The sequence below is a fragment of the Triturus cristatus genome, chromosome 3_1 (genome assembly GCF_964204655.1).
Source record: "Triturus cristatus chromosome 3_1, aTriCri1.1, whole genome shotgun sequence".
Classification (NCBI taxonomy): Eukaryota; Metazoa; Chordata; class Amphibia; order Caudata; family Salamandridae; genus Triturus; species Triturus cristatus.
Window position 1 is genome coordinate 822211259 of NC_140583.1, and position 19915 is coordinate 822231173.

The following is a 19915-nucleotide window of genomic DNA, read 5'->3' on the forward strand; positions in this document are numbered from 1 at the left end:
AGCTCTCTCTCGCTCCCTCGCTAGCTCTCTCTCGCTCCCTCGCTAGCTCTCTCTCGCTCCCTCGCTAGCTCTCTCGCTCCCTCGCTAGCTCTCTCGCTCCCTCGCTAGCTCTCTCTCGCTCCCTCGCTAGCTCTCTCTCGCTCCCTCGCTAGCTCTCTCTCGCTCCCTCGCTAGCTCTCTCTCGCTCCCTCGCTAGCTCTCTCTCGCTCCCTCGCTAGCTCTCTCGCTCCCTCGCTAGCTCTCTCTCGCTCCCTCCCTTGTGCTCTCTCGCGTTCTCTCGCTCCCTCCCGCTCTCTCGCTTCCTCCCTCGCTCTCCCTCGCTCTCTCGCACTCTCTCGCTCCCTCGCTCTCTCTCGCTCCCTCGCTCTCTCTCGCTCCCTCGCTCTCTCTCGCTCCCTCGCTAGCTCCCTCGCTAGCTCGCTCTCTCTCGCTCCCTCGCTAGCTCTCTCGCTAGCTCTCTCGCTCCCTCGCTAGCTCTCTCGCTCCCTCGCTAGCTCTCTCGCTCCCTCGCTAGCTCTCTCGCTCCCTCGCTAGCTCTCTCGCTCCCTCGCTAGCTCTCTCGCTCCCTCGCTAGCTCTCTCGCTCCCTCGCTAGCTCTCGCTCCCTCTCTCGCTCCCTCTCTCGCTCCCTCTCTCGCTCCCTCTCTCGCTCCCTCGCTAGCTCTCTCTCGCTCCCTCGCTAGCTCTCTCTCGCTCCCTCGCTAGCTCTCTCGCTCCCTCGCTAGCTCTCCCTCGCTCTCTCGCACTCTCTCCCTCGCTCTCTCGCACTCTCTCCCTCGCTCTCTCGCACTCTCTCCCTCGCTCTCTCGCACTCTCTCCCTCGCTCTCCCTCGCTCTCTCACACTCTCTCCCTCGCTCCCTCGCACTCTCTCCCTCGCTTCCTCGTTCTCTCTCCCTCGCTTCCTCGTTCTCTCTCCCTCGCTCCCTCGCTCCCTCGCTCCCTCGCTCCCTCGCTCTCTCTCGCTCCCTCGCTCTCTCTCGCTCCCTCGCTCTCTCGCTCCCTCGCTAGCTCTCTCTCGCTCCCTCGCTCTCTCGCTCCCTCGCTAGCTCTCTCTCACTCCCTCTCGCTCCCTCGCTCTCTCTCGCTCCCTCGCTCTCTCTCGCTCCCTCGCTCTCTCTCTCTCCCTCGCACTCTCTCCCTCGCTCTCCCTCGCACTCTCTCCCTCGCTCTCCCTCGCACTCTCTCCCTCGCTCTCCCTCGCTCTCTCGCACTCTCTCCCTCGCTCCCTCGCACTCGCTCCCTCGCACTCGCTCCCTCGCACTCGCTCCCTCGCACTCGCTCCCTCGCACTCGCTCCCTCGCACTCGCTCCCTCGCACTCTCTCCCTCGCACTCGCTCCCTCGCTCCCTCGCTCCCTCGCTCCCTCGCTCCCTCGCTCCCTCGCTAGCTCTCTCTCGCTCCCTCACTCCCTCTCGCTCCCTTGCTAGCTCTCTCTCTCTCTCTCGCTAGCTCTCTCTCTCTCTCTCGCTAGCTCTCTCTCTCTCTCTCTCGCTAGCTCTCTCTTGCTCTCTCGCTAGCTCGCTCTCTCTCTCGCTAGCTCTCTCTTGCTCTCTCGCTAGCTCTCTTGCTCTCTCTCTCTCTCTCGCTAGCTCTCTTGCTCTCTCTCTCTCTCTCGCTAGCTCTCTTGCTCTCTCTCTCTCTCTCGCTAGCTCTCTCTTGCTCTCTCTCTCGCTTGCTCTCTCTTGCTCTCTCTTGCTCTCTCGCTAGCTCTCTCTTGCTCTCTCGCTAGCTCTCTCTTGCTCTCTCGCTAGCTCTCTCTTGCTCTCTCTCGCTCTCGCTAGCTCTCTCGCTAGCTCTCTCTCTCTCTCGCTAGCTCTCTCTCTCTCTCGCTAGCTCTCTCTTGCTCTCTCGCTAGCTCTCTCTCTCGCTAGCTCTCTCTTGCTCTCTCTCTCTCTCGCTAGCTCTCTCTTGCTCTCTCGCTAGCTCTCTCTCTCGCTAGCTCTCTCTCTCGCTAGCTCTCTCTCGCTCTCTCGCTCCCTCGCTAGCTCTCTAGCTCTCTCTCTCGCTAGCTCTCTCTGTCTCTCTCGCTAGCTCTCTCTGTCTCTCTCGCTAGCTCTCTCTGTCTCTCTCGCTAGCTCTCTCTGTCTCTCTCGCTAGCTCTCTCTGTCTCTCTCGCTAGCTCTCTCTGTCTCTCTCGCTAGCTCTCTCTCGCTCTCTCGCTAGCTCTCTCTCGCTCCCTCGCTAGCTGTCTCGCTCCCTCGCTAGCTGTCTCGCTCCCTCGCTAGCTCTCTCTCTCGCTAGCTCTCTCTCTCGCTAGCTCTCTCTCTCGCTAGCTCTCTCTCTCGCTAGCTCTCTCTCGCTAGCTCTCTCTCTCTCTCTCTCGCTAGCTCGCTCTCTCTCTCTCTCTCGCTAGCTCGCTCTCGCTCCCTCGCTAGCTCTCTCTCGCTCCCTCGCTAGCTCTCGCTCTCGCTCTCTCTCGCGCTCTCGCTCTCTCTCGCGCTCTTCTTTTCCTTTGACCTTCTAGCGTTTTTGGTACGCTTCGCCTCTGTATCTCGAAGTAACGTTCACCCTGTGCGCATTCAAGGCTGCATTAAACTTTTATCAGGTTGAACTTGAAAAAGGCAATAATAAACCGCTCCTTGGCAGCTTGTGTTTTTGAACTTTTTTTGTAACATTACCTTTAATGTACCATATCACCCATCTTCTGCAGATAATTATTAATTGTATTTCTGGCATACAATGTCTTCCATCTTGAGCCATGCCCAGTCGCCACCTTCTAAATGCTTATTTCAGTGCTAGTATCTTCTGCTTGAGTCCAGACATGCAAAACAGCCATGCCTCAGTCCATCTAAAAGTGCGCAGGAACCTGGATGCAAAGTTGCGGTGTCAGTTGGTTTTAGGTGTGCATAGAAAGCATTGTACAAGGCCTTATGCATCTACTGTCTTTTAGACCATTTATAACCCCAACGTTATCCGTACTCTTGAGTATAGCGTGTAGCGCAAGGTAAATTATTGCATTAGGAGAATCAGGAGTTAACTATGATCTAAAACAGTCACCAAGTGCAATAGATATCACATAAAACAATTAAGATGAACATTAATTGAACTTGCGATTATTTGAACCTGCTAGTTCTAAAGATATTTTGGAAACCAGATTGTAAAACGGTAGCATTTGCATTAATCCGATTCTGTGTAAACCTTCACAGATTCAAAGGAAAATGTTTGTTTTATTATTTTATTTAATACACAGCGCGGCAAAAGAATACAATCGTGATTGCCTTTTTTTGTCTTCACTTTTTATGCACTACATGGGACCTTTGCTAAATGCTGTTTGTTAGACACCAGTCTTTCTATCATTTAAGGAAGCAGAAATTGATTTTTGAATCCTGGGTGTTGCCAGGGATACTGCAATAGTAGTGAAGAACCCAGTGCACACAACAGCTGCCATCTCTGGATTAACAATTTAATTTGGAGATCATTATCGCTACAAAGTAAACTTGGATAACGTTTAGGCAATAGCTGCAATCTATATAATTTCCGGTCAGTGGCTCAGCAAATGTCCTATATCTACTGGAGGTGGGGGGGGGGGGGGGTCAGAAATCGCACAATCGCTAGAGGGCTAATTGCAACTTCTAGAGAGCACCATCTTCGATTAGAGAAATGGCATAATCTCTCTCTCTCTCTTTAGAAGAGTAAATCTGCGTTCTTCCCAAATTTTGTGTTTTTTGTAGGCCAGTCACTGTTGCATTCCCTTTCTTCCAAGGAGTTTGTTTATGTGTGAATACAGGAGTCATTGAGATGGTTGAAGCCTAAACATTCAGTGGGAGGGCTTCTTTTAGATGGTACTATTAGGCATCAGTGGGCTAATGTATACTCTGCTTCAAACTTTAACCACCAGATTACATCCATTATTTTTTAAGCTATTTTAAAACTGTCTATTCAAATTGAGCGAGCTAACCTTTTACAAGACACTCTGGTTTGAGATAAACTAATGTATCTATGAGCCTAGGCTTACTGATGCAAATGCGCAGTGGGAAAATCCTTTATCCCGCATGCGTTACTCTGCATGCCATTACCCCACAGTTTTTACACCGCAAAATCTTTTACAACGCATGTCTTTACACAAACTATTACAACGCATTCCGCAAAGTAACGCCACAGTGGAGTTAGAATAGCAAATTGCGTTGTAATGGGGAATTTGTTGTAATCGTTTGCAGTGTAAAGCCCTGCGTTGTAAAAGATTTTGCTGCGGGGTAATGGCACGCTGAGTGAAAGTGTGCGGGGTAAACTGTCCTATTCACGCGCAGTATATGAAGATACAGGGCATTTCTTTAATTGAGCATCTATGTGAAAACAGTATGGCGAATTTTGAGAGCATCTAAAACCAATATAATGTCCAAAAATGATGTTGGGTACTAACGGGGATATTCAGGTTTCTATTCACATTGGTGAGACTTTAAAATCCTAGGGGTGGAACTTCAAGAAGAATTTGCACAACTAAAATGGCTATTGGGGGTTATATTAATTGCGAAAAGCCATCTTCTCAAAAGATGTAAAGCACTTGGCTCAAAATTAGCTGTGATGATTGGTGGCCAAATGCTCCGTATACCCGTGGCTCATGTACATCAGGCAATAACTCTTGCTGACCAGCCTCCTACACCAACACAATCGGATAATACGTCTGCTCTATTGAACCATGGACAGACCCACTCTTGAATTGGGGCAAAAGGAAGGGGGGGGGGGGGACCTTGCCCTGCATGTGTGGAACCGCAAAACTATTTCGGGCACATGTGGTTTAACATGCCCAGTAATTTCAACATTTTGGGAAGTTGTCTTAAAGAATTGGTGAGAAACTGTGATATTTCCCAAGATCATTTACTGTTTTGGGCAGTTGTAGATGCAGAGATCAGTGTTTATCTACAGCTCTGTGTTGGTGGGACAGTTTATTGCCTTGAAAGTTGGTTGACAAAAACCTCTTTCACAGTTTATCGAAACTGTGAGTAACTATATCATGGAATGTGGTAGTAAGTTAGGCAATGAAGGAACATTGAATGGCAGTGGAAGCCAACTTGAGCTTTTCCTGCTTTTAAGTTAAAGATATAAAATCAGTTCATATTGTATCCACAACTGATTGAAAGTGCAAATGCTCAACTATCATGATCCTTTCGTTTTTATTTTTATTTACATTTGTCTTTTTTTCCTCCTAAATGCACACTTAAATTTTCTAGGCCTGGATATGCCTTTATGTTCTTTTCCTTTTGCACCTAAACAATAAAATAAAAACAATCCGCATTAAGAACATACATAAAATCAGGCACCCGTAATGTAAGAATCGTGTGTGTGTGTGTGTGTGTGTGTGTGTGTGTGTGTGTGTCTGTGTGTATATATAATATATATATATATATATATATATATATATATATATCTATATATCGACATGTGAGGAATAAAAAATTTGCACCAACTCTCTGGGTCCGTGTCTGTCTTTTGGGGAATCCCTGTAAAGCAACGGAAGAAAACTCGTGAGATATATATATATTTGATGTAAGAAGTCTTTTATATTTTGTCTCCCGACAAGGCATTACATATGTAGGTAACCAAATCAGCAGAATTGTTAAAGTAGACATGTCTAGCCCCCAACATAACAGATGGCACTTGGAAGTGTGGGCATATCTTACAACTATCTGAGGGTATACAACTTGCACAACTCCGAGTTTCTTAGGCACACTTAATTTTTATGGGGCCTGTGTGCTTTATTTAGCACTATTGGGGCTCGATACAAGAATAATCCTATGCGAACATAGAGTAAATGCCCTGTTTTAGAAAGCCCCATGTGTCTGCTCTCCACCTTCTTGTAATGCAGATAAAAATAGATAATAACATTTATGAAAAACTTTTTAAGTCGAAAATAATTATCTGTATTCAGCACTTTATTGCTCTAATGTTCTATTTACTGTCCCTCAATTATACCGGTGTATTCTGGGTTGTCACGCTGTGGCTTAATGCGTGATCAATGGCAAAAGGAAACTATGACAACTGTTGTCTCCTAGGAAATGTAATCTTGCAGAGGCACACAAAGGCAAATAAAGCCGAGTCAGTGCCATGCCGAGCAGATACAGACATGTGGCTGGATCTATCCAGCTTTTCCTGCCTTTCAGACTCACTAGCCTGAACTAAAATATCTATATTTCCCTGGAAGTCAATGTGATTCTCTAATCCTGTATGTATGTTCCCAAAAATTTGTATGCAAAAGTATCTAATGCATAAATCTCCTTACAGAGAAGTCGAGATCTGGGCTGTGCAAACACTCTATAAATAGAAACCATTCTCAACCCTCACTCGATGAGATGTGGTGTACAACACTTAAGTAATCTTTGACGCCAGCGTGGGGACACGCACCCGTGCATGAGGTTTTAACATTTGAACTGTGTTGATTGTTAAGATCATTGTTAAGATCACGTTTGTATTTTATGCACAAATGGCAAAACCTGGATTGTGGTTATTTGTTTTGTTTTTGGGAGTGGCAAAGTGATACAAGTGCGTGGTCAGATGCTAGGAGGTGAGAGAGTGTTGGCTGTGTGTGAGAGAGTAAATAGTATTGTTGGTAAGGTTTTGTGAGTATTGAGAGATGTGTTATAGAATTGGGTTGACAGGTAATCCGAGTTGAGAGAAGATCAGAACAGGCCGTGCGAGTTACTCTTAAATTGTTGATCCTAAAAACAACAAGCATTGGAAATGCAATGGGTCTCACCTTTCATTAAGTTAAAGCCATTTGCTTTGCTAATGGTATTGACGGAGAGCGAGTAGAAGAATAGCATGAGGGTAATGAAGTATAGTGAGGAGGAGAGTAGCATGAGGCAGAAGAAAGGGGGGTGGGGAGAGTAGTGTGAGGGAAAAGGAAGAAAGCCTGGAGGAGATTAGCGTGTTTTTGAAGGAAGGGAAAGTGTGGAGAGCAGTATGAGACATAATGAAGGAAAGAGGAGTAGAAGAGTGGTAGGAGGGATATGAAAGGAGTGTGAGAAGTAGAAGAGTAGTGTGAGGTAGCAGGAAGGTAAGATTATGTGCTTAGTATTCGGCATAAAGAAGTAGATGGGTGTAGAAGAGCAGTGTTAGGGAGATTGTAGGTGAAGGAGAAGAGCAGTGTGATGCAGAAGGACTGAGTGATGAGTATAAGAGCAGTGGTAGGCAGAAGGATGGAGAGTGTTGCGGAGAAGAGCAGTCTGTGCTAAAATGTTTGTGAGTGTGGATGAGAGTAGTATGAGGCATATGGATGTAGTTGTGTTGGTAGTTTGTGTTGGTAGTGTTGTGGTGTTGGTGGCACTGCGTTGGTGTTGTTTAGCTAATGGTGGTCATTGATTTTGACATACATCACACGCAATTGAGGACACAGGCATCCTGTGCAAACGAATGAAATGCATACTTTTTAGTTTAATCATGAATCCCATAGTGACCTGCGCCTCTGGGAGGTTCAGGGATCCCTCCTTCCCCTCGTCCATGGCCAGGCTGCGAGCATGAAAGTGATGAAGGCGGGTGTTGGCCTGCAGCAAAAAGCACTGGCTGAAACCGGAGTTGAGGTAGCACCCTGTGTTAAGTGCGATCGGCAGACAGATTAACGGCGGGTGAGGGCAAAAAAATCCGCAAACACCATGAAGCAGACCATGCATCGGGTTAAAAAAAAAAATCTGCACGAAAGGCCTAGATGGGGGAGGGAGTGGAAAGGAGGAAGTGTCCAAGTAGATTTCTTTAATTAAGAGTGCGCCCGCTTCGTGAGCGTCCCTGATGTGGGTGAGGAGGGGGGAATGGAGATGAGCGTATTTAAAAGTTATAGCGCAATGGTAAAAACAAACTAGTTACATGTGCTCCAAGGTAGGGGGGTGGGGGGCTGAAGCGAGGAGGCTCACTGAGCGGACATGTGTTCCGAGGCGGGGGGTGGGGAGCTGAAGCGAAGAGAGGCTGCCCGAGCGGCCATTACGAGCGTGCCGACGGCGCTGAAAATGAAAACAACAGAGTGCTTACTGTCTTTTAAAGGAGAGCGTGTAAAGCTGCCAGTAAAAGATCCAGTCTGGGTGGGCGGGTGGTAACCTGGATGGACTAAAAGCTTCAGTTACAATTAGAAGACTCCGTTTAGCATAAACAATGACGCAAAATGACGCACACCAATAGAAATTACGGGCGGAGCTGAAAGTTGACTACTTAAAGGATATTGATTGCAAGAAACCCTCGCAGAGCGAGCAACGCATGCGCGCTGCAACGCCAGGCGAGACCTAAAAATGGATTGACATTAACACTTTTTAGTTTGGAGTCCCTGGCTCTTGCAGTGTCACGTTGGTATGGAATCTTGAGCAGTAAGGGAGGTCAGAGCCCAGCCCTCGCTCTGTAGTTAATAATTTTGCAACCAGGCCTGCACTACTAGTGTATGCGGGGGTAGAGGACAGACTAGGTGGTCATTGCAGATTTGATGATCTTTCAAACTCTAGCTGTTCTGAAACTGTATGGATGTTAGAGAGTTGAATGTTGTCATTGCTGAGATAGACTTGGACGCTGCTAATTGTCTTGATTGGTGCATAGCTTTGTTCCTTTTGATCATATTCCCTTTGTGTACAGAATGTTGGCGGTATTTAAAATTCCTCTGTTCTATGTGTTCAGACAGATTACTGTTCTGTTAAAGTCTGCTTAATCCAGTCTGTAAATCTCCATTACTATTTTGTGCAAGGCATCTGTTTATGCTGTGGATACAAAAAAGGACATATAATGGTGTGTGTGTGTATATATTAATGAAGACTGGGCCTATTCGAGGGATTTAACAGATGGTTTCAAAGCCTTCTTGGTGGGATATCCTTATCTTTTTTTTATTCAGCTGGCTGCTTCACACTTGTGTGTATTACGGTAAAAGAGGAACCCCTGTCGTACCTTGTCTTAAGTTACTAGACAATTCTAGAATTGATTTGCACTCTGCAGCGTGTGACCTGCCTAGAAGGGATCGCGTCCCACTCCAGAACACTTTATAAGACCAGCTTTAATCTTTTTATTTTTTTGTAAAGATCTGGTTTAAAAATGGCTTTAGTTGTCTGCCAACTGCATATTATTAAAAACAAAATGGCTATATATATATATATATATATATATATATATATATGTGTGTATACACGTGTGTGTGCGCATAGAGGGGGCTTTGAGATTCTTCTCTTTATCCATTGGTCTGCCATGTTGTCATTCACATTCTGCTTCTGCCCACCACAGCATATGGCACTGGATCTGTTCACTTTAGCCATTGGCACTCCTGCATTTGATTGACAGCAGTTGTTCCTGATCACATGTCTATTGAAAACGTAGTACTCTTCTGCATCACGTCTGGTTGGCCCATCACTCCCATTCCTTTTTTATTCTCCATTTTTGTTTCTTGTTTCCGTCATGTTTTACTTTCTTTACATATGCTTGCCATCTTTAGACTGTGGTATTTTTGCTTATTTTGTTTGCATGCTTCTATTTTTAATTCTAACTGCATGTGCTAGCAAAATATAATTTAAAAAAAATCACACTTATGCCAAGGCCAGACATGTTGGCATTGCCTGTAAATATTTACACCCCACACTGATATCCATTTGTATGTCCTCCGGTACATACTTGACAATCATACATACCTTTTATTAAGTGAAATATTATATACCAATACTTAACTAGTCTCTTATTCTGGGAAATGTTAGAGTAATGTTTGCCTGTTAGCGATTGAGCTCATAGGAGTATGTGTGACTAGGATTTCTTTTCCAGGGGATTTAAAGCAGGTGGTCCCAATTTTATTCACTGGCAAAGTAGGGAAGCCATATAGAGGGAGTGTGTTTGCCAGTTTAATATGCATGAATTAAATGCACATAAGAGAATGAGGGGTTTGTTTGCAGGAAAAAGAGGGAAGAATGCTGACTGCACCTGCCAGAAACTGTACGCTGTAGCTGAGGTTCTTGCGATATCCTGTAGGCAAATAGGGAAGCAAAGCAGACTGTGGTTTAATATCAGCTTGATGTGTTGAAATACATAGAGCATATGCAGAAAAAGCTTTGGATCATTGTGGAATAAGCGAGAGTCTAAACTGAAGGCGTTTGCCAAGCAACCTTTAATCTTCCTAGTGTCTAATCGGGCAGCCATCCAAATTTTGGCTTCATTATCAACCTGGGAGCCGGAATGATTTTGTGGCAAACAAACCATTTTACTGATGGAAATCAATTAATTCTTAGAGAAACTGCACATGGGTAGTGTGATTTCATTCACTCCTATAACCAGTTCCTAAACTGCAAGTAGCTGTTCCTACTGATTGTTAAAGTCATACGCGACCAGCTTGTCTCACACTGGGTTAGAGATTGCTTGCTATTGGTATTGTCATTTATAATGAGTGCTCTTGCACTTTTTTCTTCCAGCTGACCATCTTAATCACAAAAACAAGCAAATGGACTCAACATGGTAAGTAGTCTCCATGTTGTCGAAAGGATCTGATGATAGGGCTGTACTAGAACTACCCTCCATCTCTGTACATTTATCTTTCATAGCAATGGGATGTTGGCTGAGGACCGGAGACTTCTGTTTTTCCAGAAAGGTCGAAGCATGAATTCCACTGGGTCTGGGAAAAGCAGTGGGACAGTTTCAAGGTAAACACGTCTTTCTGTGATATTTAACAGGTCCCATTTAATGTTTTGGCTTTCAGCTTCAGGAAACTGAGCCACCTTTTTACTTTAACTTGGCTTATTTTCATGTCTTAATATCTAGACAATTCATTTTATTTTTGCTTCTGCTACCTGGAAGTCTGGAAGAATGTTTATTTTTTGTTATTTATTTGCTTTACTAGGACCGCTGAGCTAGCCGACGATCACATTTAGACTTTAAAATTCAAGCATTCAGAGCCCTGTTGATATGTACGTGCACAGTATTGAAACATCACTGCAATTCTATGGCTTGTGTTTAGTGTTTCAGAGTTATTGGAGCTTTATGAAGAAGACCCTGAAGAGATTCTTTATAATCTTGGATTTGGAAGAGATGAGCCGGATATTGCTGCCAAAATACCCTCAAGATTTTTTAACGCCTTTTCGTATGCTAGAGGGATTGATATCAAAGTGTACCTGAATGCGCAAATGCAGCGAATGGAGGTGGAAAATCCAAACTTTGCCTTAACAAGTAAGATTTGTTTTTTACAAGGTGTTACATTTTGGGGACTTTAGATAATTGAACTTTGTTCTTGAAATTATGTTTGTGACTTGGATTCCTGATGGTATGATATGCTTCCACGACTTTTCCTTCACCCAGGGACAAAATACTATGGCGATTTAGTTGTAACACCTGAGCAGAAAGGGTTAAATCCATTTATGTAGAGAATATCTCTGAACAAGCATGCATGTATGGTGACTTCTTAAAATGAGTCCTGTTGTCATCTGTTCAGTTTCTCCTCGCTCACACTTTCTTTCTAGACACTCTCTTCTCTCACCCTAACAATATATTGTTCTTGCTCTTGAATAAAGGTTGTTGCCTGTAAATCCTTCCTCTCTTTTCCATTTTCCATGATGAGTGAAGTGCAGTTGGTTCAAAATCTCCTATTGCCTTTCCTCAGAGTTCAGTCAATAAGGTCCAATAAGGAAGGTTTGAAAGGCATCTGAATAAAGATTATTTTTGAAGCTGGTCACATAGAAGTGTTTAACCCTCCCAAAGTCTCTAGGGTGTGGGAAATTCCACTGATGTGTAGATGTCTCTCCCTTTTAATTGCTTTGCCTCTTTTCCATGTCTCCTGTCGCTCCCCGGTCTCCCACCCCCAGCTAGTAATCATCACTATCTTTCTCAGCATTCAGCCATGTCCTCTTTTCCATTGCAATCACTGTACGCCTTCCTTTGCCATTCCTAACCCCTGAATTCTTCCCCACAGTGGGCCTGCTTTTGCCCTTGTCGCATGCTCCATTTGAAACAATTACTCGCGCAGCATGCGGTTGTTTTCAAACCATTGCTCTATTAAAGTAGCATACAAAAAGTATGTGCAAACTTCATGCTTAAGGGTGCAAAAACTAATAATGTTGGCCATGTTAAATCAAGTGCACATTGTTTAAGTTCTATGTCCAGTGTATCTAATGTTTGTTTAACATTTTTGGTTAACACAAATGCTGTGCAGAGGTTTTATGAAATATGCATGTAGAACTCTTTCAGTGTTTGTCAAAAAACATAAATGTGTATCGAGGGACCGTACAATAAAGTACAGTAGTTATGCAGTTGTTCTAAAGAAAAATTGTGAGATATTGGGTGATGTTGGATGGCTTTGTGGGGGGTGGGTTTAAGTAGGTGGTGATCTTTGAGAGCCCATTGGAAGGGGATGAAGAGCCAAGGCAGATCTGTGGCTAGTGGCGTTTTGGTGGAGGAGTGGCTTGAGCACAATGGTTTGAATCAATAGGTGGTACATAGGACTTTAAGGGTGGTAAGACCGTGTTGACTTTGTGACCAAAGGAGCAAGATACTCTCCCGTTAGCCAGGGTGTATTCTTTTGCGGGAATTTCTAAGCATAGGACCTGGAATGTAAACTGTTCTAAGCCTTTCAAAGTGCATAAAAAGTGCTATTCACTGTGAGGAAAGACCTCATCCTGTGTCTCAGCCATGGACATCTGGCTGTTCCAGTCTTAGAAGCTCACAGCTTGCTCTTGGATGAGGGCCCCGCCCTACAGAACTTGGAGTCTGTGAATCTATTCTTTGCGTTGACACAAGTCACAATTTGGCACAGAGTTGAGTGGTTCTGAAGCTGAGATGAGAAATTAACTACGGTGATTCTCTGCAAGGGCTCATTGGTCTCATCAGAACAATCTGTCGGGAAATACTGATTGATATGCTCTGGCAAAGAACAATGAGACTTGAGTGCACTGTTTGGAACCAATGGATGGCAGCTGGATATAGAGTACTAAACACGTGCTTTAGTCTTTTTCACCTCCCATTGCTTTTGTGGTATTAAACAGGAAAATGTTTATCTGAGAGAGTTCTTCGTACTGGTGAAAGTATAACGAGACCTAGGGGATTATTTGGAGTGTGGCGGTTGTCAAATTTCTGTCAGAAATTGGTGGATGTCCTTTCAGCTCTTTAGAGTGTATACTCATGTTGGCCCTTTGAATAAGGCCAAGGGGATATCGGGATTTTTTTGACAGATGTTCCGAATATGCCAAATACCGTATAACACCCCGTTCCCCCAATTTCAACAAACAGATCCAACTTTTTTTCAGAAGAGGCTGCCCTTTTCAAGTCATTTCTTCCTGGCATGAAAAGCTACTATTAACATCCCAAATGGGATGGTGCGGAATATTAGAGGAACGAAGGCTCAATACATAAGTCTATAATAATCTGTGTTCAGTGCAGGCATTTCTTAACTTTTTGATTTGTATGGGTTTGGACAGCGACTGATCTACTACAGAAAGATAGAGGTATGCTTTTGTTTGAGTTGGATGTGTGGTGAGTGGATACGGGGTGAGTACATCTCATTTACAGAGGTCTTTTTCCAGGCCAGGAGTATGTGGTGTGGGTTCTCAGAAGCCTGCTCTATTTGTTTTGCTTAATAACCCTTTAATTTGGAGCATCTAGGGCTGCTTCCATTTAGTTTCATAGACCAAGTGGTCAGACAATTCATGCTGCACTGATCTTTGGTTTTGACATAGTTTTACACATCATTTGTCCCCTGCTGTATTGGTTCAGAGAAAGGTAATGGAATCCCACTCAGAAAAAAATAATTTAGGTGAGGAAAAAATTCCTTATGCATTTCTATACAAGACCTTGTTTGCCCATTGGATGCTGGCCCACATCCAGAGCTGATCCAGGTTTTTAGGAGCAGAGAGAATGGGAGTGCCTGTTAGAGGGGGCGTCCAAATAGAAAGGAAGGTTCATTTCCTTTACCTTGAAAGCACATGGACAGAGGCTGTGCTCTTCGTGACCACTTCCAATGCACAAATAGATGACAGAACTGCGTCACCAGTTGGTGGAGGGCTCCAGCGGTGCAGATGACCCCAGTGCCACAGTAAGTGCAACTGAGTATCCCGTTTGCTGCCATTCCAGATTACCTGGTCTTCAAACCCTTCTGTTGCCTTGCCACTTACTCCAGACCGATAAATAGGCCGAGTCTTGACTTATATTAGCATGCTCACACACAAATCACTGGTGAAAGCATCAGAGTGGTTACACCTTACAGACTAGCACCTGGCAGTAAATGTTAAACTGAGATAAACTGAAATCAGGATCTTGCTGTCCCTTGAATGGATTTCTACCACGTCTGTATAGTTGAGGCACTTACAGGACATTAATGCACACTTTATTTGTCTCTGTGGGGCACGTGAAAAACTCTGATCACTGCTAGCCTCCCTTGTCTTGCCCTTAAGATGGAAGTGTTTATATAAAGATAACGTAGAGATCCTGTTTCCCCATGTCCTAAACTGACTGACCTGGACCACAACTGTTTAGATCACTTTATTTTAGGGGCACACATTAGTGCAAGAGAGAAGTGGGTTTGACATTTCTCACTATTTATTGACTGAAAAGCTTTCCAGGCTTGGAGAGTGGAAATTGGTCCATGTGAAGTACTGTTCTGTTTGGAACTTTCTTAATATTGCTGCAAAACCACCTTCTGACTACGTGAGTATCTTAAGCCTCTATCAATCAATCAATCAGCATTTGTATAGTGCAGCATTGTCAGCCCTAGGGGTATCTGGGCGCTGAGGATGCGACATTACAATAAAGGTTAGAAAGGAGCAGCAAAGGGCCGAATAAAGGTCAGAAAATAGCTGAAAGAGGCAGATGACAGGTCAGAAAGAGGCAAAATAAAGGTCTGAAACAAGCATAAAAACATACGATAAAGGTCAGAAATTAGAAAGAGGCCAAATAATAAGCAGAAAGAGGGTAAACAGAGGGCAAGAGCGAGCAGAGAAGTGGCAGAAAAACGAGCAAAGGAGGCACAACCAAAGGCAGAAGAGGGTAGCAGACTGCGGGCAAGCTGGACAGGAGGGCTGTTACGGGTGAGCTGTCACGAGGACTATGGTCGTGACATGAGTGTTTAGCGCACACTTTTGGAGAGGAGCTTTACAAAGAAGGAGATTGTAGTCTTGAATGACCAGTCTTCTACTTATGATGGGGTGAGGACACCTGTGTAACTGTTCCTTTTTAAGCCAGTGCTAGCTGAAAATCGTCTAGTCCATCGAACAGAAGAGGTTCACAGATTATCAAATATTTCTAAAATCTGCAAATATTTTTACCACATTTTCATCTATTCTTCTTGCCTGTGGCAAACAAAGCACTCCCACCATTGTTTACTGACCCTTACATTAGCCCAAGAGTGTTCAACTTGGGCCTAGAAGAACTCGATCCATGTCGGAATTTCAGAAGTACTGCTTGTGAAAATTAGTTACAGATACTTTCCCTCAATGCATATTAAAAAATTCAGTATATTCTGAAAATCTGGCATGGAGATGGTCCCCTGGGACATCCCTGCATCAGGAAACCCAGAGCCACATCTCATGCAATGCTTGCTTATACACGAAAGAACAGTAGGATCTACTACAGACCCGCTTCTACTGAACTGTCATAAAATCCTTGTTAAGAACGTGTCATTGACTTGTGAAAACTCAGCTCTGTTGGAGCAATATGTTACAGTGAGGCAATATATCTTCTGAAAGCACATTTTGGGAACTGCGTTTAAGCTTGCGTGAAAGATAAAAATGAATTTATGAGAAAATGGCTATTTATAATAACAGGAAACCCCACAGGAAACTGTGCCACAATGACAATCATGAATGCCAAAAAACAAAATGAGCACAAAAAAAGATCGTTTTACAATAGTTAAGCAACGCTTTTTTGTAGAGCTGCCGTACTGTAAATATTCACTGAGTAAACTTTAACTCCTTTTCCCAGCATAGTAATTTTTGTATACTCCTAACCTGTATTTCATACTTGACTGACCAATTCTGCTGTTTGGTAGTGTGCATTGCCTTAGTTTTTGACAGTTTATGGTGTTGTAAAGTGATATATGCATTGCAGATTTTTTTTTTTCTTTTTTTATAGTTCGTGTTTCCTGTTCTTTTCAAAAGCATGCATTTATGAACTTTGATTGTAGGTTATGGTCCCTATTTCATAGCAATCGTAGTTTTTCCATAATAAGGATTGCTTATTCCTTGATTATGTTCCTTGATTATGTCTTTACTACGTTCCCTATGAAGGCTATTTCACATGCATGTAGGCCATTACGAATGTTATTTTGGTAGCACGAAAATACTGGCTCCTCCCGCTGATAAGGAATATGGGCTGCAGGGAATATGCACCAATGTATAGGATTTTAAAATCTGATGTCTCTGGCCCAACTGTCCTCGCACTAACAAAATTTCTTACCAATGTTTGGCATACGCGCAACCGTATTCTAAAGGCGTTGGGTCCCTCTTAATTTTTTATTTTTTTTTCTCTGTGATTGTATATGCGTATTGTGTATTTTTTATGGCCAAATGGCCAAAACAAAGATTGGAATTGGAATTGTTTATTGCTGCTACTTTGATAACTGTTGTTTAATAACTTTTTATCTCAAATGCTGAATTATTTATCTATTTTATGAATATGTATATATTTTATCTGTGCTTTTATGGTCACCGACCGAAATAAAGCTATCAAAGTATATTGGTACCAATGTTCAGCTGAGCACTATTACCTAGTGTGTTGAATCCTGCACTTCTAAACCGGATTAAAGCTGACCAAGCTCGCTTTAGAAGTGTTGCGTGGTTACCTCTAATTGTAGGGCCTTCTTCAAAAGCTACCTTGTACCCTCAAACTAGAAAACACCCAACCCCCTACAAGGTAGATGAGTTGGGGTAAATCACATATGTATATATTTATTTAACAAACATCCCATAGTTGCAAATAGTAATCATTTTTTACATCATCTGCAGTTTGCGGTCAAGGATACAATATTACACATCACAAGGGGGGGGGGGTCGCAATCATCGCTCCCTCAGTTGTTTTGCACTATTTTACTGTCTTTCTCCCTCAATTTTTACTGCATGTGTCAAGGGTCTGTACTTATCCCATGGATTCTATATCTTCTCCCACTTTTTGGGACACCCCCTGCTCTGGTAGACAGCTTTTTCAGCCAGGCAGCAACGGGGTAAATCACACTTATCGTAAAGATTGCCTTAAACTTGCCTTGAACTAATCAAACCTTGGAGAGCCAAAACCTGCTGCTGTCTAGCATTTCTTGTTTTTCAAAGCCAACTACACCCTCAAATAATACTTAAATTTTTTTTTTTTTTTTTAAAGAATGGAAAGTGTGCTGAGGAATTTATTAGTCCCAGAATGTTGAATTGTGGCTTCTTGTTGGTTTAACAGTCCATGAATGCATTTACAATAAATGCCTTCATTGTTTGTTTGCATTTGGCCGGGCTGCTGGAGAATGTAGGCATGGAGTGAAAGTTGGAGGCGTTTCAGTTTGTAACATAAGAAATGTTGGCCCTTACCCTATGTTCATTGCATACCACATCTGTGGGTCTGAAAGATGGGCAGCGATGGGTAAAGGAAAATCTAGATCGGTGACAGCCAGGCTTTGACCTCTGTTAAAAAGCATTTTTTTGCTGTGTCAGATAAACAACACTGGGGTTCAGGAGCGACATAGGCCCATAGGTTTCAAGCACACAAGGCCAGCAATTTAAACTTCCAGTTCCATGACCGGGTGTGATAACCTCTGTCAGCAGAATTTGGGGCCAAAGCATGATCGTTCAAAGTGAATAGCATTCCTTTCTCTTTATGGACATAACCGAGACCAGCTCAATGACTCATGAAGGTGATGTACTAACATAGGGATACATTCTTCAGAAAGGACGCAGTGACAGTGAATAATATGAATGGTAAAAATCTGAAGCATTGAGTTGAAGCACCTGAACTGCAGCACGTAAAAGTATGAAGAGGCCCATTGGCGGACAACATGCATTGGACCTTGCTATGCATTGGAATTTTGAACATTCAGTGTGTGGACTAAACCTGAATACATTTGTTGAACAGACGCCAACAACAGTGGACTTGTTGGCCCAAACATTCGTTGGACAAAAAAAGCTAGTTATAGGACTTCCTTGACTCCATGAGCCATTCCTCAGATGGCTTTTAAAAGACTTGAGTTGGAGCAATGTAGGCAAAATTGTTCGTAATTGTCACTTAGGGGGTCATTACGATGTTGGCTAGACCGCCACCGACAGGCTGTCGGTGGCGGTCTCGCCTCCTTTCGAAGGCCATTTTAGAAACTCCGACCGCCACACATCTGACGGGCTCCTTGAGCCCACCAGTGGGGTGGAGGACCTCCCCAATCCCTCCAATGGTGAGAGTGCCTACCAGCCTCCGCTGTAGTGATTAGGATGTCCCTTCCCGCCAGTCTTTCCATGGTGGTTCACCCACCATGAAAAGGTTGGCATGGATATACAATGGGGTCCTGTAGCGGGCCCCCCTTCCAACCTGGCAGATTTCTTTAGGTGTTGGGGGCACCTATGTTTCCCCCCTACATATCCCTGAGCCAAGTGACGGGCACCACCGCATAGTGCCCGTCACGTAGTACAGGGATATGTAAAATATCCCTGGTTGACATCGCGGCGGGTGCTGCAGCTAGCAGCACCCACCGCAATGTAAAAAATGGCCAATGCGACCCAAGTGGTGGCACTCATCATAATTTGGCCTGTGGGACTGCCGCCTTGTAAGCAGGCGGTCTGAAATATGATAAGATGTCGTAATGACCCCCTATATTGGCCATATAACAAAACCCCATACCTGCAGCTGATGCTCTGAAACGGTCTGATTGCATGCAACTTTTTTCCCTTTATTGTTTTGTGGGGAAGTAGACCTAGAATATCTGCACTTGCTTCACCCGCCATGAGGTATTTTTGAAACATTCTCAGGTTTGGGGTTTAAGTCGAGGAAAGTTAAATTTGTTGTGCAACAACATTCCTGCAGCTATAATGGAAGCTTGAATTTAAGTTGTTCATTAAAGATTTTGACTGAACTATTAATATCCATTTATTTAAAATCCAGATTCCTAATAAGTAGCAGCTCTTATATAATTAATGCATCTTTTGTTGTAGCCACACATCCCAATTATTATGGTAGCATACAAATTAGAGAGCAGCTGAAATTTGCTTTCAAGTGGCATTCCAACAGAACGTCTTTCATAAGCACCTGTTCTAGAGCCACATCTCAGTTGGAAAGAGTGCTCCTTATTTCTGTTTGTATTTATCTTTACTTGTCTAATCCCTTCCATTCTCACAGCAAGACTTTTGATAGTCCTTTAGAAACAGACATGGTACACAGTCATGATTTTATTTTCTGGGAAGGAAGCTTCTTCTGTTATACACAGTGTTTGTGTACTGAATCTTAGTTTATTGATTTGCACTTTATAGCCACTGAAAAAGGTGAACTGGAGAAGGGACGATATGTTCCTGCTTCGATCCTTATTTTTCTGAAAGTGGTTCCAGTTTCATAATTTTCTCTGGTCTTTTGGGGGGCATCTCTTCAAATCTATCATGGGTACCCATTTTTTTGGGGGGGAGAGGGGGGGGGGGGGTAGGGAGAGACCTGTGTCTTCTCTTAGAGTCCTGCAGCATCATCGATGGGGCACTGAAGAGAATGCGCCCTGATCCCCTTGGTATTCTGCTTTCAAGTAAATGCTTTTTTAGGGCGCCCCGCGAGGCACAGATGATTGCCTTTGATTTGTTGACTTTTTATACTTCCACGGCTCACTCTTATGGAAGTACTTGTTTGAGGCATGTGAGCTGAAGATAACATGCTGTGCATAGCCCACCATCTAGTGTTGGGTCTGAATGTATGCACTTTATTTTTGTTAGATGAAGTCTTTTCCAGTCACGAGGTAGGTGACTCCTCCTTTCGGTGATAGTGCGCATGGGCATTGACTCCATTGTTGGATTGTTTTTTTCTGCCATCGGGTTTCGGATGTGAATTGCTGCGCTCCGGTT

General features: G+C 43.9%; 1 protein-coding gene across 1 annotated transcript in view; it reads left to right on the top strand.

The window, feature by feature from the left end:
- ITPRID2 (ITPR interacting domain containing 2) overlaps positions 1-19915 on the top strand; it is a 234750-nt gene that overhangs the window by 31425 nt on the left and 183410 nt on the right. The window contains exons 6-8 of the mRNA XM_085645187.1: positions 10349-10391; positions 10478-10576; positions 10891-11099. Coding sequence (XP_085501313.1) covers positions 10349-10391; positions 10478-10576; positions 10891-11099 — 351 coding nt within the window. The remainder of the gene's footprint in view (positions 1-10348; positions 10392-10477; positions 10577-10890; positions 11100-19915) is intronic.